At 45.1% G+C, this 16,840-nt stretch overlaps 2 protein-coding genes across 9 annotated transcripts in view; both read left to right on the top strand.

Annotated features, from left to right (window-relative positions):
* MTUS2 (microtubule associated scaffold protein 2) overlaps positions 1 to 16,840 on the top strand; it is a 496,786-nt gene that overhangs the window by 396,956 nt on the left and 82,990 nt on the right. The window lies entirely within an intron of this gene.
* Positions 6,056 to 7,969, top strand: LOC101289389 (2-iminobutanoate/2-iminopropanoate deaminase-like). The gene has a single exon (XM_033417742.2). The coding sequence runs from the start codon at positions 7,126 to 7,128 to the stop codon at positions 7,627 to 7,629; it is 504 nt and encodes a 167-aa protein (XP_033273633.1). The 5' UTR covers positions 6,056 to 7,125; the 3' UTR covers positions 7,630 to 7,969.

The following is a 16,840-nucleotide window of genomic DNA, read 5'->3' as shown; positions in this document are numbered from 1 at the left end:
TTTATGTATCTTACTGTGGACCAAGCCCTTGGCAGGAGCTCACCACCCCTTGTCCCGTTTAATTCTCTCCACAGCCCTGTGGATGGGCACTGTTGGGACCTAGAGAGAAGCGTCACTTTGCCTGAAGTCCCATAGTGACGCAGAGCCAGGCTGGAGTCTGACCCAGGGGCAGGGTCCTTCAGACTTCATTACTACATTCATACTTGGTACAGTAAAGCGAGAAAGCGCAATGTAGAGAAAGCACAGAACTGGGCATCAGAAAACGGATCCAGCCCGATCCTTGTCAGCACTGTGGTCTGGAAAGTCCGCAGACCCTCTGTCTGTTTCACTTTCCTCATCTGTGAAAGGAGACCGTTCTGAGGGTGAACCGAGCTAGTGTCCACGAAAGTGGTTGGGAGATCCTACCGCTTGGTGACGATGACTGTGGAATCAGGAAGTAATCCTCAAGTCAGGTGCCTGCTCTGGACCAGCAACTGTGCTCGGGACTGGGAATACAACAGAGGGCAAAGCAGACGTGCTCTGTGCCCTCGTGGAGCTTGGTGGAGGGATTGAGCACGTCTTTTAAATACAAGAAACGGTATTGGAGGGTGCAACCTCGTCTGGGAGCTCCGGGGTGCAGGCTCTGAGATGGAAGAAAGAGGGGACACGATGGCAGCAGGTGTGGCGGGGAGAGGGGCCTGTGTGGAAAATCACTGCGGAGGGGAGGGGACGTGCGTGTCCATGGAGTTGAGGGGGCGCCGATAGAGCCCTAGGCTGGGGAGCTGGTTGACAGGTCTGACCTTGCAGGGCCTCCTAAACGGTGAGGGGGAGCCCGCTCCTTAAGGAGGAGCAAAAGGAAGACCCTGTGTGGACGGTGATCTGAGCAGACTCACGTTTCCAGAACAGACGGGCAGGGAGACCAAATGGGAAGCTAAGGCTGTGGTCCACACGGGCGTGGATGGTGGTGGCTTGGACCAGCGTGATGGATGTGGAGATGGAGAGATGTCCATGGTGGTGGGGGAGATGTTAGGAGGTAAGTCGGGTGAGAGTGGTGATGTGTTGGAATAAGGGGTGAGGAAAAGGTAGCTGCCAGGGCTGAGGTCAAGGTCTCTGGCTGGGTAACCACATGAATGGGGTACCACTCACTGAGATGGAAGATGTGATGGGTGGGCTCCGCGGAGGTTCCTGGACTGAGTTCTCAGACATGAAGAGTTGGAGGTCCTTTGAGACATCACTGAAGATCTCCAGTAGGCTAAATAGAACTGGTGCTCTTGACATCAGTAGCTGGTACGTGTTGTCTGACTTTTAAGAGGAAGTGGCAGAGCATCTCCTGGGGCCCTTCATGGTCTGGGTCCAAAGAGTTTCTTCTTTGGTATAAAACACAGTGCTTTTCCTTCCGGAGTTGGCCTCGTTTGTGAGATCAGATGACCGCGTGACACAATGAGAAATTATAAGTCAGTGTGTGACTGATGAGCAGAGCTCGGGGTGTGCTGGAAGTGAGTGCAGAGGCTTCCTGGGAAAACTGATACTCACACGGGACACACCTGGCAGGCTGAGGGACAGGTGGGAGGGAAGATAGTGATACACCGACGTGAGCCGGAGAAGAGAGAATAAACACAGCTCTGTGCTGTGACAGGGGCAGCGGGAGCGAGGTGGGAGGCCGACCGAAGATCGCAGCGTATACATAAGACATTGGGTCACGGCATCCAGCCGCTTAACACAGAGATGTATTTGAAGATGAGACTTGTATTCTTGGAATTGTGACTTTCTATTTCAGTGGCTCCTGGTCTTGTTAAAAGACAGATCAGTCCTGGCAAACGGCATACCCAAGTTCAAATGACATGAAAATTGAGTGTGTGTGCGCGTGTGCGTTTATGTATGTGTGTTTCTTTCCCACCCTCATGCAGAGCTTTAGGCAGTATCTAATAGCCAGCTTAGTGAAATGATATTTTAAAATAGATGTGAGGGCCTCAAGGAAATGATGTCTATTTCCACTCCTAATCTCAACTATTGGGGGCAGCTGGGGTGACCTGTAATCAAACCTGGGAGCCCTGCACTGAGAGGGAATGGACAGCTCTGGAGAGCCAAGCCAGAAATGGAGTAAATGACTATTCTCGGATTTTGGTTCACCTGGAAAAATGTCTTCTGATTTGAATAAAAACATGTGTCGGCACAGGGAGGATGTCTCTTCCCAGGCTTTGGGGCTTTGCGTTGCTGCCACGCCAGGCCTGCCGTCTCCCCTCGCCTCCTTTGGGAGTGGCAGCCAGCCCCTGTGATTTCAGAGCCCATCAGAAAGTGTTCACACGGGAGCATAGGAGAGGGCAGCCGCGGGTGTGGGCTCGCCCTCCTGATGTGCTAGGAAAGGAGACCCAGTGACCATAACATCAGCATCTTCTAGTTCCATCTGCTTATTACTGTCCAGGGAGCCTGTCCACAGGCTACTTACAGAGAGGAGGCATTTGTCTAACTTCTGACTGTCCACTTTTTTCAGTAATAGGGAAACTGACTCATGCGAAACATACAAAGTAGTTCAGGGACAACCACTTTGGGGCCTATTTAAAATAACTTGACCTATATTGTCTATAATTAAACCTGGAGTGGGATTGCGTTTTGAAAAATTCTCTTAAGCTGATTTATCCCTTTTCAGTGCACCACAGCAGAATCCCCAAAGAAAGGGAGAAAAAATATCTGTGTGTATTTATAAAACATCCTCTTTGGATGAATATATTTTGTGAGAGGAAGACAGCAAGGGGAAATATCAGAGCCAAAAGGATAATCTTCTCTTCCGTTGGAAGAGACTTTTTTATAATGAAACAAAGTCCTGATGGGTTCATTCCATTTACTTGTCCAAGTCCAGTGGATATCCTGTGTTCATTGGACTCTTGATATTATCCGACACTTCTGATATAGTCAGGATTTATGCTCCCACTCAATAAAAATACCAGCTTTCTGCAGTCCAGCGTCTGATCTGTTATATTCTGTCCAGGAGAAAGTAGTTTCAGATGCAGAAGCATGTGTGTTCATGCTCTGGGTGCTCTTTCAGCACGTAGGATGGGAACCCAAACAGTCCAGGAGAAGGGCTCGGCCCAAACTATAGAATTCCCACATCCTTGAACAGTCTGGGCCCCTGGAGAGCAACAGGACTGAAACAAGGGCCTCTGCTGCTTGGGATTGCTGAGGCTCGTATTCCGTGAGGTTTGTTTCTCTTCTCTTCGGTCCCGACAACAGCTCGGATACATGGGAGCTGTGCAGCCACAACTGCCGACCTCACTCCGGGCCACACACTGCAGACAGCCAGTGCCGCCACGAGTCCAGCCTGGGAATCATTCAAACGCGGCAGCGCCAGCCAGCAGTGTCCCCACCCCACTCCTGTGTCCAGACTGCCTTAGTTTAAGCCCCTTCACCTGAGACAGTTATTCCCAGCTGAAAACAGACCACAGCTGCTGCTCAAATAGTACTGGTGACCTGAAAACATCTAACTACAGTTTTCAAAATACGATTGGGGGAACCACCATATCAGTTTATAACACTAGTGTTGGGACCAGATTTTAATTCCAATCCCAGTTCGATTCATCCATTCATTTCATTTTTCTTCTGGGTCTCTGGTGTGCCAGCCATGCTGCTGGGCCCCCAGGGTCCCTCAGGGAACAAGAGGCACCCTGACTTCTGGGCTACAGTGGGTGAGCGTGAGGTAAGGTATCAGGAGCGTCGTAAGGCAGGCTGAAAATGTGTCATCATTTGTAAGAAATACAGGATGATTCTACCAAAATACTCTCCCAGCACATGTTCTTTTATGGTCTGACCGGATCATTTCCGGTTTCCTTGTCCCAGTGGCGCCGAGAGTAACTCTCTCAGCCTGTCCCTGTTCTCTGAGGAGCGATGCTTGGAGCACCCCTGGGTGCTGGGCGCCCCACACCCACAGATCACTGAGTTGCCCGCCCTTGTTGCCCAAATGCCCAGGCAGAGAGGGGGTAGGAAGTTTAGAGATGGCAGAGACAGCCAAGAAGGTCCCAATTGCTTCCTTCCAGAGCCTTTTCTTTACTGGTCTTGCGCTTCCCATCAGAAAAGGGGGCTAGAGAATTCCTTTAGCCCCCTGCCCCATCACACCCACACTGGGCAGGGGCCCCGGTGTTCCCCAGCGCTGAAGTCTTTAGTGCAGGTGTCCTACTGCCTGGCATTACTGGAGCCCTCCCTCCGCTGGTGGCCATCTGTCCTGTCACCCCAGCTTAGGGGCAGATGAACGGCAGGATGGAGCAGCCATGTGTCAAGTCAATCAGTGACAGAATCACCAGCACCTACACCACCATCTCATCCGGACGTGAACTGAAGTGAGACATTTTCTTGTTTGCCAGAAGAGGAGAAAGATTCTCACCCACTGGGAGAAAGACATGATTATTTTAGCTTTCTGATCAAACCTTTCCTTGCATCTTCCCATACTGGGAAAGGTAAACAGTAGGAGTGGGGGAAGGGTTGGCTGTGAGGTGTGGGGTGCTTAGGAGAGGTGTTTAGGGAGAGCTTGGTTTCCAGTTGCTTAGCTGGGTGGACGGTGATGCCATTTTGCTGAGACTGATGTGGTACCTTCCACAATCTAAGGAACTGAGGTCCTGTCAGTGGCAGTTAGCATTTTAAAATCCTCTTAGTGATATTTACAGCTATCATTATAAAAACTAGAAGCTCCGTTAGCCTGTCCCACCTAGAAATAGAGCACATAACCCCTATGTTTGTAGCAGCACTATTCATAATAGCCAACGCTTGGAGACAACCTAAATGTCCATCGACAGATGTATGGAAAAAGAAGATGTGGTACCTATATACGATGGAATACTACTCAGCCATAAAAAAAGAATGAAATAATGCCATTTGCGGCAACACGGATGCAACTAGAGATGATCATACTAAGTGAAGTAAGTCAGAAAGAGAAAGACAAATACCACATGGTATCACTTATATGTGGAATCTAAGATATGACACAAATGAACATATGTACAAAACAGAAACAGACTCATGGATGTAGAGAACAGACTTGTGGTTGCCAAGGGGGAGGGGGAGGGATGGACTGGGAGTTTGGGATTAGCAGGTGCAAACTATGAGATATAGAATAGATAAACAACAAGGTCCTCCTGTAGAGCACAGGGAACTATATTCCATATCCTATGATAAACCACAATGGAAAAGAATCTAAAAAAGAGTGGATATATGTCTATGTATAACTGATACACTTTGCTGTACAGCAGAAATTAACACAACATTGTAAATCAACTATACTTCAAGTAAAATAATCAAAAAGAAAGAAAGAAAGAAAGAAGGAAATACAGTGCATATATGGTGGTGGCAGCGCTTCAGCCTGTGCACCGTTTGCTGGAGCTCAGAACTTTGTTGTGCTGCCCTGTGAAATCACAGCTGTGTGGCTCTGAGGACCCAGCACAGCCCCTGCCCCAGAGCCAAGGTGGGTTGTCCCCAGCTCTACCAGCCTACAAGAAATCACCCCGTGGTTGGGCAGCAACCAGGATGAGGGGGCTACGGCACATCCCGGGCCTCCTCACAACCCCAGCGTGTCCCCGGGATTGGCCTTCCGTCTGCTCTCAACCCCAGCGTATATGCCCAGGGTTGGCATTCAGTCCGCCGGTGCCAGGCCCTGGGGAGCTGCGGATCTCAACAGTGGAAGAATCAAGGTGCGACCCAGAAGGCTGGCTTTGTCCTCTTCTCTTCATCTTTTACGCTTTCCTTGATTCATTTTGTGGGTAAATGAGGTGACATTTGATGAAATGCAGCACTCCGAGCTTTCTAAACAGAAGAGTCCTCTGCCATCTCCCCAAACGGAAAGAATGCTCAGACTAAACTTGGTTCTCTAGGACCCAAAGTCCGGCTTCTGTCTGCACACGCAGAGCTTGGATTTAATTCTTTATTTTGGCTTCCTAGCTATCAAGACAGCTAAAAGCCACGTTCGTAGCTTATAATAATCAAGTCAATTTTGACTTTCCTACTACACGTCATTTTATCTTCAAACTGAGAAGTAATTAAGCCACCTTTGCAGGCATTGCAGATTGGGCTAAAAATGAGGGAAATGCCCTATGGCACATGGTCTGTGAATGACTTATATCGGATTATCACCTCTGAGTAGAATTTGAGTTTGACTCTGTTAGTATATGATTTTTGATGGGCACGTTTTCGCCTTTTGTCTCCATCTGAACTGAAAAGACAGGTTCATACTTTGTGTCTCACTGTATATATCTTGCCCAAGGCTGTTGTCTTGCCCACAGCCGTCTGTCCTAGTGGAACTGCCATCACAAAGTGCCATTGCATTTGTTTATCCATCCCTTCTTTTTCTCATAACGGTGACGATCTGTAAATTACGCTTGTCAACATCTCCTAGATGCTGTTACATTCTGAATGGCTGTGGGCTCCTGGGCACAGCTGTTTCAATCATTGTTTCCTTTTACTGACAGAAAGGAGAAACCAAAGGTTGTTTTGACAATAATCTTTTTTTTTTTTATTAAAGAGAAACTACTAGAAGGAAGGAAGAGTAAGGAAGCATGAGGCCCAAATTATTTGTAGGAGAGGGATGTACAAGAGGGTCAAGAGTGGCTTATGAGTCAAATCAATTGATGCGTTGGACAAACAGTGGGTTTGTAAGATGCATTTACATTGAATCTGAAAAGATGTTTTGAACTGAAAGAGGCATTGGCTGGGAGCAGAGTCACTGCAAATGATGCCGTTGAAAAGGTGGGGTCTCCTTGCTCCAAGGGCACGTAGAGAGTCAGGCTGAGTTTTGCCTTATTAAGAAAATCCATAGGGCGTCCCTGGTGGCACAGTGGTTGAGAGTCCGCCTGCCGAGGCAGGGGACATGGGTTCGTGCCTCGGTCCGGGAAGATCCCACATGCCGCGGAGCGGCTGGGCCCGTGAGCCATGGCCGCTGAGCCTGCGCGTCCGGAGACTGTGCTCTGCAACGGGAGAGGCCACAACAGTGAGAGGCCCGCGTACCGCAAAAAAAAAAAAAAAAAAAAAAGAAAATTCATAGCGTTTATGCACAGCAGGGCCAAGATTTTTAATTAGAATGCCTAAAATCCATATTTATCATCGGTTCTCTAGGCTATGCTGTACTTCCACTTAACAAACCCTTCTGGGGATGCTACTTGTTTTGCTTAAATGGCAATTTTAAGAAGACCAGAACAGACCCGTGAGACGCGTGTAGGAGCAGTACACGGGGTAGTTGTCTCCAAGGGAAAAGCATTAGCCGTGTCGTCTTTGATCAGAAAGGTGATCAGCACCGCGAAAGCCCCAGCGGCCATTGGTCCCTACAGTCAGGCTGTGTTAGTCGACGGGACCATTTACATTTCAGGACAGCTAGCCATGGATCCTGCAAGTGGACAGCTTGTGCCAGGAGGGGTGGCAGAAGAGACTGAACAAGCTCTTACAAACATGGGTGAAATCCTGAAAGCAGCGGGCTGTGACTTCACGAATGTGGCAAGAACAGCTGTTTTGCCGGCTGACATAAACGACTTCAATACTGTCAATGACATCTACAAGCAGTATTTCCAGAGTAGTCTTCCCGCGAGAGCTGCTCAGGTTGCTGCTTTGCCCAGAGGAGGGCAAAGTGTTGAGACTGAAGCAGTAGCTGTGCAAGGACCTCTCATGACAGCATCGCTCTGAGTGGGCCCAGTGTTATTTAGTCTGGAATCTTAATAATGTTTTTAAATTAACATCTTAATTTTTACAATCTTTGTTGGGAAGCGTAAGGTTGACTGAAATATCTGAAGTTATTTTGGAAATACCATATAATAAGGGGAATTGAATGTGAATTGAAGATTAATGATGAATCTAGTTACTGATGTTATAAATTACACCTCTATAACACTCATATTACTGGATGTGGGAGAAGAGACACGCATTACATAGTTACTCAGAAAAATAAAAGTAAAGGGAAATGCCATGTAGGAAAGATGAGTTCCTATTCCTGAGAAATACTAAAGAGCACACCTAATTCAGTTAAACCCTGTTAATTTAATGGTGTGAAATACTTAGTTCTCGTGTCAGATAACACGATTCTGCTTTTACTTGAGTAAAATTAAAGCACTTAAGTTTGAATGGTAGAGGTAAAGGAGAAGCAGCTGACCAAATTTTATATAGGTAATATTTTTCTAATGGAAATAAAATAGCATGCAGATTTAAAAAAAAAAAAAAAGACCAGAATATAACTCTTTGTGTCAGAATTCATTAATACATTCATTATGTTGGGGGAACACTGTCATGTCATGTTTCCAAAACATAATGTCTTTTGGATTGTTTTAAAATTGCTGTCCTGCAAAATTCATCAGCAGTACACTGAGAAAAGGAGAAAAAGTCCTGGTCTGTCTCTCATGCTGTCAGAATTGAAGTGAAGTACATAACACCCATCCAGGACTCCTACACTGACACAGTTTGGGTGTCTTGCTTTCCAAGCTTCATGAAACTAATTACAGTTGTTTGTGGACTAATGAACTTGTATTTTTGTGGTCTTGTGCTCAGCTGTGGGAAGGATGTCACTCAGTCACCTCCTGTGGGAGAACACTGCCAGACATTGATGAAAGACTCTTTAAAAGAACAGTCACATAGTTTGCGTCACTTAGAAGCTTATAATCCAAAGAATGAAAGAGGACCACATCTCAAAACACCAGGAAACACAAACAAAGGGAACCTATAATGAGTATGTAAAAAGTCCTGGTCTATATGTTTCAGTTCTCTGGCATTTGAATCTATATAGGTAAATGATGTGTTGAAAAAAATCCCAGAGTCACTATTAGCTTAGCCTGGAATAATGCCCGGTATATAGTAAGCATTCAATCATATTTGTGGGTTTTTTTTAATTTTTTAAAATTAAAAAAAATTAAATTTGTTTTAATTGAAGTATAGTTGATTTACAATATCATGTTAGTTTCAGTGTACAACATAACAATTCAGTTTTATATATATATTTTATATATATATTATATATATATTATATATATATATATTCTTTTTCAGATTCTTTTCCCTTATAGTTTATTACAAAATATGGAGTATAGTTCCCTATGCTATTATACAGTAGGTCCTTGCTGGTTATCTATTTTATATATAGTAGTGTATATATGTTAATCCCAACCTACTAATTTATCCCTCCCTCCAGCCCCCTCTCCCCTTTGGTAACCATAAGTTTGTTTTCTATGTCTGTGAATCTCTTTTTGTTTTGGAAATAAGTTCATTCGTATCTTTTTTTTTTTTTACATTCCACATATAAGTGATACCATAGGACACTTATCTTTGTCTGGCTTACTTCACTTAGTGTGATCATCTTCAGATCCATCAGTCATATTTGCTGAATGAAATAATGACATGAAAAGGATTATTACAAAGTGCCGTACAATTTGTAACCTTTGAAAATGTAATGTTAGGAGTGGAGGTTGTGACTATCACAGTGCTTGGTACAGATTTGCTGTTTTAATAAAATTAAATTCAGGAAGGATTTCCTGTGTAGCTACCATCGTGCCTGCATGGAATCCAAAGAAGGAATCCAAGTCAGCCACGTTCTTAGTGGGTTTGGGGGGCTTGCTTGTAGCGCCTCTCGTCAAAATATTTTCTCCAAATATGTCTGGAGAATTGGGACATGGGAACCACATGTCTGCAATTCCCCCAAATCAAACGCTTCTGGGGAGATGCTAGGCCAGTGACGAGGGAGTGGAGCAAGGTTTTCGTTCTTGTTCACTCCCTGCCCAGGGGGCAGCTTCCGTCTGAGACCTACATCCAGTTAGGATACCGACCACACTTAATTATGGTTTGTTTTCATCCTTGTACTCCTTAGCCATCACATAAAAGCCAGGCCTGCTCCCTCGTCCATGACTACCTCATCCCTTTTATGAACTTGTCTTCGGTTCAGTTTCCTAGAAGCAGAGTTTGAGACAGGGATCTCGGTGCCCATGAGTTACAGGGAACTGTGCTCTAAGAACACCCATGAGGGAGTCAGGGTAGGGACATGGCAGGGCTGCTAGGACCATGCTGAAACCTGATGAATGGGCCACAGCAGTGTTTCCGAGAGAGGGATATGCTGCCCCCTCAATGCACAGCAGCCCCCAAGGCCATGTTTCTCTCCTGGTGTCAGGAAGTTCAAAGTACAGTAGTTGGTCCTTTACTTTGGAGGAAATGTTCTCCTTTGCCACAGACTACCGGACTCCTAAAAACTTGATTGACGTGCTGGCCCCTGTATCTTTGAAGAGTTCTTCCCTTACCTTCGGGAGCACATGATTTGGACCAAGACCTTCAAAGTACTTGTCATTCTTTGCTCATCCAAGTGGAGTAACACAGTTTCATCAATGTCCTGGACCAGTGTGATCTTCTGCAAATGTTCAGATGGCCTAAGTCCTTTCAGACTTTACTGTGACAGAGAGCAGAAGAATTAACCCAGCCCTGGGACGAGGCTTCCATGAGTAATGGTCATTCCCTGTGGCGTTAGCTGCTTCAGATCCTCTGTTTTGATCAGGGTGGAGGATGCATCCGCCAACTCAGTAGCCACAAGCCACACACCAGGGTCTGTGTCCACCTGCTCTAGAAAGTATTACCACATCAGGCACGTTGAAGCTGGTGGGTTAGGTTTGTGGTGGAGCTGTATCTCTCACCATGTCCATCTGGGTTTTTCTAGGGGCCAGGCTAGTGAATTGAGTGGGGTATGATGAGGACCACCAGCCCTGCATCTGTTAAGCCTTTGGAAGCGGCACTAACCTCTGCCATGCCGTCTAGGATACAGTCGTGCTCATAATGTCCTGTCTTACCTGGGATGGGAGGGGACGGTTTCGTGGACTGCTGCTTTGACTTTCCTATTACAGTAGTTCTTACTTCATAAGTCAAGGAACCAACGTGAGGGTTCTGCTAAGAATGTCTATTCTGATCGTGTATTTAGGAATTAAGGAAATAATCACTGAGGTCCATGGACTTGATGGATACACCATGACTTGAACCTGGTCTAGGACTCCATCAGTTACCTGGGTCCCATGTGCGCCTATTCTAGCAGGGGTGCCTGATAGTGCTTAGTACCAGGCCACTGGGTGCCAGTGTCTGCCACGGCCCTGGATCCAACATCCCTCAGGAGGTCTGGGTATTCCCCTTTCTACAATACACAGTTAGCCAAGTCAAGACCGTAAGTTTCTTTGCTGAAGGACTAGAGGAATCACTATACATATGTGTGTCATGGTGTTTCAGAGTCTTGGGAACCCAGTTTCTTCTTCAGTAAATGGGTTTTGTGTCTGAGGACTGATCTCAGTCTGGAAGCTGGACAAGGCATCCGGGCTTTCCACTGGGGTGACTCACCTCAGTCTTTGGCTTGCCCACTCCTGGTTTCTTTTGGTTGTATGTCAAGCAGTGCCCTGTTGGGTGCCCATATGTCTTGTCTCCAGGAACACTGTGTTCTCTTCTGTAGGTCTTGCAGCTCACCCAGCATACTGTCCTCAGAGTCTGGCTGATGGCTGAGTGCTGCCACATGGCCTTGGGCATCCTGGGGTCCTCTTATTCCCATGGATACTGGAAAGTCCTGTTTTGTGACAGCATCTCCTGCTATCAGCTGGGGCTTACAGAGGAGAGCCTCTGCTGAGCTTCTTGGTGACAGCGGTGTAACCCCTGTCACCTTAGTAAAAGGTCTTCCTGAGGACCATAGTCAGCTGGTGGGTCTTCCAGTCTCCCAGCTTGCCCACTTCTCCAGCTTTGTGTCCCTTCCTCCGTGGGCTGCTGTGGCAATTCTGAGGTCCCTTCTTCATTTCTTGTGGGCTCTCGCTTTTTCCAGGCTTCTCTGGGCTGGATCCCAAACCCTTGCAGGGAATGAAATCTTTGTCATGGAGAGTGCCGTATCAACAGTCTCCCCGTCATCCAGCTTCACACTCTGCTCTTCCCCTCGACCCGCACCCTTGGGATCCACTCCCAGGCGTATTCTCCTGTTCCTGCCGTGAAACCTGAACCAGTTCCTGCCGGTCCTTTGGTTTTTAATCTCTCTCCTCCCCCTGCAGGCCCAGGACTTTCTGGTTGGCTCCTGCTGAGATCTGACCCTAGTTATTAGTGTGGTCACTACCAGTGGAGGTGGGGCAGACCTGAGGAGGACAAGTGTGGTCCTCTAAGGCACCCGCTTCATTTGGGAGAGGTGGGGGGGTGGTTCTGTTCACCAACAAAGCGGGGATAATCACTTCTGCAGCCCGCAGCGTTTAGGGAAATATGAGCGCATCTACCCAGATATCTTCATACTGAGTGTCGAGATCCCACCCCTTCCCCCTCAGGGCTTTGCCTGTGATGTAGGAGACTTACCAGAGCTGAGAGTCTTCCTTCTCTGAAAGGACATGCCTCTACTCTTAGATTAGATCCTGAGCCTAGTTGACGGGGATGAAGGGTTCCTTATGTGCTGCCATGGAGACCTCTGGCTCTCATACTTAGCTTCGATTGATGCTTCGTTGCCCCAGTCTGTCCTTTTCTCTTCAAAGCATCAAAGCATCAGCAGTAGCCACCCAGTTTCGTGGTCCCCCAAATCCCTGTATCCCTTCAGATCTCACAAAGCCAGAGACAACGCACGAGCCAGTGTGTCCTTCCCCCCACGCGTCCTTTCCCAGTTCAGCACACGTGCTGTAGAATTCCAGGGACCATCGCTACTCCTCCTGCCCCATCATCGCCAGGGGCTGGTGGATGGTTCACCTCCAGAATCCATCCTGAGGATCTGCTTCCCAGCACTACTTCTGGGACCACCTGCTTTACATCGGGCTCCCCAGAGGCAGAGCTGAGATAGAGACTCAGGTGCTTGGCATTTATTGAGGGTGTAATCTTCAGGGAAAAGCCATTAGGGAAGCAGCGCAAGAAAAGGGAAGCAGCTGAGCAAGGCTGTGGCCTGGGTGAGGTCTAGTCATGCCTGATCCACAAAGAGCCTCAAGGACATAAATTGCCCCCAGCATTCTCCTGTCCAGAGGTAACGAGCTTTAGGACAACCACATTGACCTTCTTCTAAAATGTTCTCTCCATTTCCTTGCCTTAACTAAGGCTCTTAACTGTGCACATACCAACTATTTCTTGTGTTTCCCACCCAAACCTCAAACTTCATCCTTGTCTGAGGCTGTCTGCCTGCTAGCCCTCCTTGCCAGGCTCAGCTACCAACTTCTCAAATGCTCTCATGACCACCCCATCAAGCCCCATTCATCAAAGACTGTCAGGCAGGCTCCCCGTCTTTGCTACCCCGACTCCTCCCACGATTACTGTAGATTTTACCAACAGCTAACAACTAAACCTCTACTTCTTGGGCCTTCTTAACTCCCGATACCTTTACAATTCCACTTCAGCTATCTGCTCCATGAATAGGTCCTGGATTCTGCCTTCAGCCAGATCCACTTTATACCCTAAAGTGTCACATCTCGTTCTGACCAGTCTGCTTTCTCTGCCCAGCTCTCATCTCTGACTCCTGCTAATCCTCTTCTTCAACACACAAAGACCTCCCTCCAATTGCTAGGGCCATCTGGTTTCTTCCACTGTGTCAGGACCCTTCTTATCTCCATTCCCTCCATGACCCAGGACCCCTTGGCTGAAAGGTGAGTCCCTAGACCAGCAGCATTAACAACGCCTGGGAACTTTGGAAATGTTTAGTCTCCGGCCCCGTCCCAGACCCCCTGAATCAGAATCTGCATTTTAACAAGATACCCAGGTGATCTATATGCACAGTAAATCTAAGCAGCACTTCTGTAAGCTGCTCTACCTGCAGGTTCCCTAACTGTTGTCCTTCTGCCAGATCCACCCAGCAGAACTCCGGTCCTACGAGGACACTGCAGTGTGGATACTCCCAGTTACGAGCCATGGCTGATCTGTGCCTCCAGTCACGGTGGAGCGGTCAGGCTGTTGTTTATCAACCCTTTTATTTGTTTTTGTCATCTGCAGTTTCTCTCAACAGCTTTTCCACATGCTTACCATTTCCTTCAAGCCCTGATTCAAACCCCGACTCCTCTTTATAAATTGAACTAGTTTTGTTTAATATGTATTAGAGTAAAATATGTGCTCATGTTTTTAATCTCTTTGAATGTAATTGTTATATTTTGTTAATACAAATTTTTTCCAAGAAAGAAAGAGAACTGTGGAACAATTAGGAATTAGAAAGAAAAAAAAAGTGAACAAATGGAACAAAAACCACCTGTTTGCTTGTGTTACCGTTGCAGATATCTGTTCTATTACTGTACTTCTCTGTGAGTTTGATGTTTTATATTTTCAAAGGAAATTTAAAGATCATGCTGGTGCAAAGAGAATTTAAAAGTTTCCTTTTATAATGAGAGCCCACGTGTCTCTCATTATACCCTTTGCCTAATCTGAAAAACTGCAAACCAAGAATTTAAATTTGAAATGACCTTGGGTCTGAATAAAAGAAAAATCTCCTGAGAGGAATGCATTCTCAACCCAGACCTCAAAGAATTCTTGCAGACAGAGTTCCAAAAAGAGGAGCACACAATTTTTTAAAAAATCACGAAACATGCACACAAAAAGTCCCACGTTAGAGCCAGCAGAAAACAACAAACAAGAGAACCACATACAGAAGATTTCATTATTAAAATTATCATAAACAGTGTTCAAAACAAAAGCATGCATAGAGGGAAGTCCAAGAAGGAGGGGATATAGGTATACATATAGCTGATTCACTTCATTGTACAGGAGAAACTAACACAACATTGTAAAGCAACTTTACTCCAATTAAAAAAAAAAGTCTGCTTAAAAAAAAGTGTGCGTAATATGTGGGACTTTTAAATTTTTATTTTGTTTTGGAGTATAGTTGATTAACAATGTTGTGTTAGTTTCAGGTGCACAGCAGAGTGATTTAGTTATAGATATACACGTATCTGTTCTTTTTCAAATTCTTTTCCCATTTAGGTTATTACAGAGTATAGAGCAGAGTTCTCTGTACTGTACAGTAGGTCCTTGTTGGTTATCTCTTTTAAATATAGCAGTGTGTACATGTCAATCGCCAACTCCCAATCTATCCCCTCCCACCCTTCCCCACTGGTAACCGTAAGTTCATTCTCTAAGTCTGTGAGTCTGTTTCTGTTCTGTAAATAAGTTCATTTTTATCATTTTTTTTTTTAGATTTCACATATAAGCAATATCATATGATATTTGTCTTTCTCTGTCTGACTTACTTCACTTAGTATGATAATCTCCAGGTCTATCCCTAATGCTTCAAATGGCATTATTTCATTCTTTTTAATGGCTGAGTAATATTCCACTGTATATATGGAATCACATATATCACATCTTCTTTATCCATTCATCTATTGATGGACATTTAGGTTGCTTCCAGGTCTTGGCTATTGTAAACAGCGCTGCAATGAACATTGGGGTGCATGTATCCTTTCAAACCATGTTTTTCTCCAGTTATATGCCCAGGAGTGGGATTGCTGGATCATATGTTAACTCTGTTTTTAGTTTCTTAAGGAACCTCCATACTGTTCTCCATAGTGGCTGTACCAACTTACATTCCCACCAACAGTGTAGGAGGATTCCCTTTTCTCCATACCCTCTCCAGCATTTATTGTTTGTAGACTTTTTGATGATGGCCATTCTGGTGCTGGGAAAACTGGACAGCTACATGTAACACAGTAAAATTAGAACATTCTTTAACACCATACACAAAACTCAACTCAAAATAGATCAAAGACCTAAATGTAAGGCCAGACACTATGAAACTCTTAGAGGAAAATATAAGCAGAACACTCTTTGACATAAATCACAGCAGTATCTTTTTGGATCCACCTCCTAGAATAATGGAAATAAAAACAAAAATAAACAAATGGGACCTAATCAAACTCAAAGGCTTTTGCACAGCAAAGGAAACCAAATGAAAAGATAACCCACAGAATGGGAGAAAGTATTTGCAAACAATGAGACCAACAAGGGATTAATCTCCAAAATTTACAAATAGCTCATGCAGCACAATATCAAAAAAACAAACAACCCAATCAAAAGATGAGCAGAAGACCTAAATAGATATTTTTCCAAAGAAGACATACAGATGGCCAAGAGGCACATGAAAGGATGCTCAACTTCGCTAATTATTAGAGAAATGCAAATCAAAACTACAATGTGATATCACCTCACACCAGTCAGAATGGCCATCCTCAAAAGGTCTACGAGCAATATGTGGTTTTAGAAGAGAGTCAATCCAAAGTATGACTCAAAGACTGTTAAAAAAAAATCACCAAAGAATCAAGTAGAAATTCTCGAACTTGAAAAATAATTAATTGAAATTTAAAACTTTATGGTTCAGCTACAGAAGAGATAATTCATGAAATTGAAGATTTGAAGAAATTACAGCGTGTAGCCCAGGAAGACAAAGACAAAGAAATGGAAAATAGCAAAGGTTAAGAGACATGAGGTGGTGGGGGTAAGAGTGAAATAGGCCGACATATGTAATGAGACTTCCAGAAAGAAAGAAGAGAGAGAATTAGAAGAATCATCATTAAAAACTATCATGACCAAGACTTTTTTCAGAATTAATAAATGACACGAACCCTCAGACTTAAAAAGAACAATGAATCAAAATAAATAAAAAGAAATTCACACGCACATACTGTGTGGCATAATTGCAGAACACAAAAAACAAACAAAGATTTTTATAGCAATCATAGGGGCCAAAAAAAAAAAAAAAAGAGTATCTACAAAAGGAGCAACACAAACTGGGGAGTAACTCCATAGCAACAAGAATGGAGAGAAAACAGTGGAATAAAGTTCTGGGAAGAAATAACTGGCATTCCATGTTAATAAAACTTACTCCCAAAATGTGGAGAAAATAAGGACATTTTTAAACAAACAAGATTTACCGGGGGGTCGGAGTCAAGATGGCAGACTAGGAGGACAT

The sequence above is a fragment of the Orcinus orca genome, chromosome 18, assembly GCF_937001465.1.
Source record: "Orcinus orca chromosome 18, mOrcOrc1.1, whole genome shotgun sequence".
Taxonomy (NCBI): domain Eukaryota; kingdom Metazoa; phylum Chordata; class Mammalia; order Artiodactyla; family Delphinidae; genus Orcinus; species Orcinus orca.
Note: the sequence above shows the minus strand (reverse complement) of the source record. Positions and strands in the feature narration are given on the sequence as shown.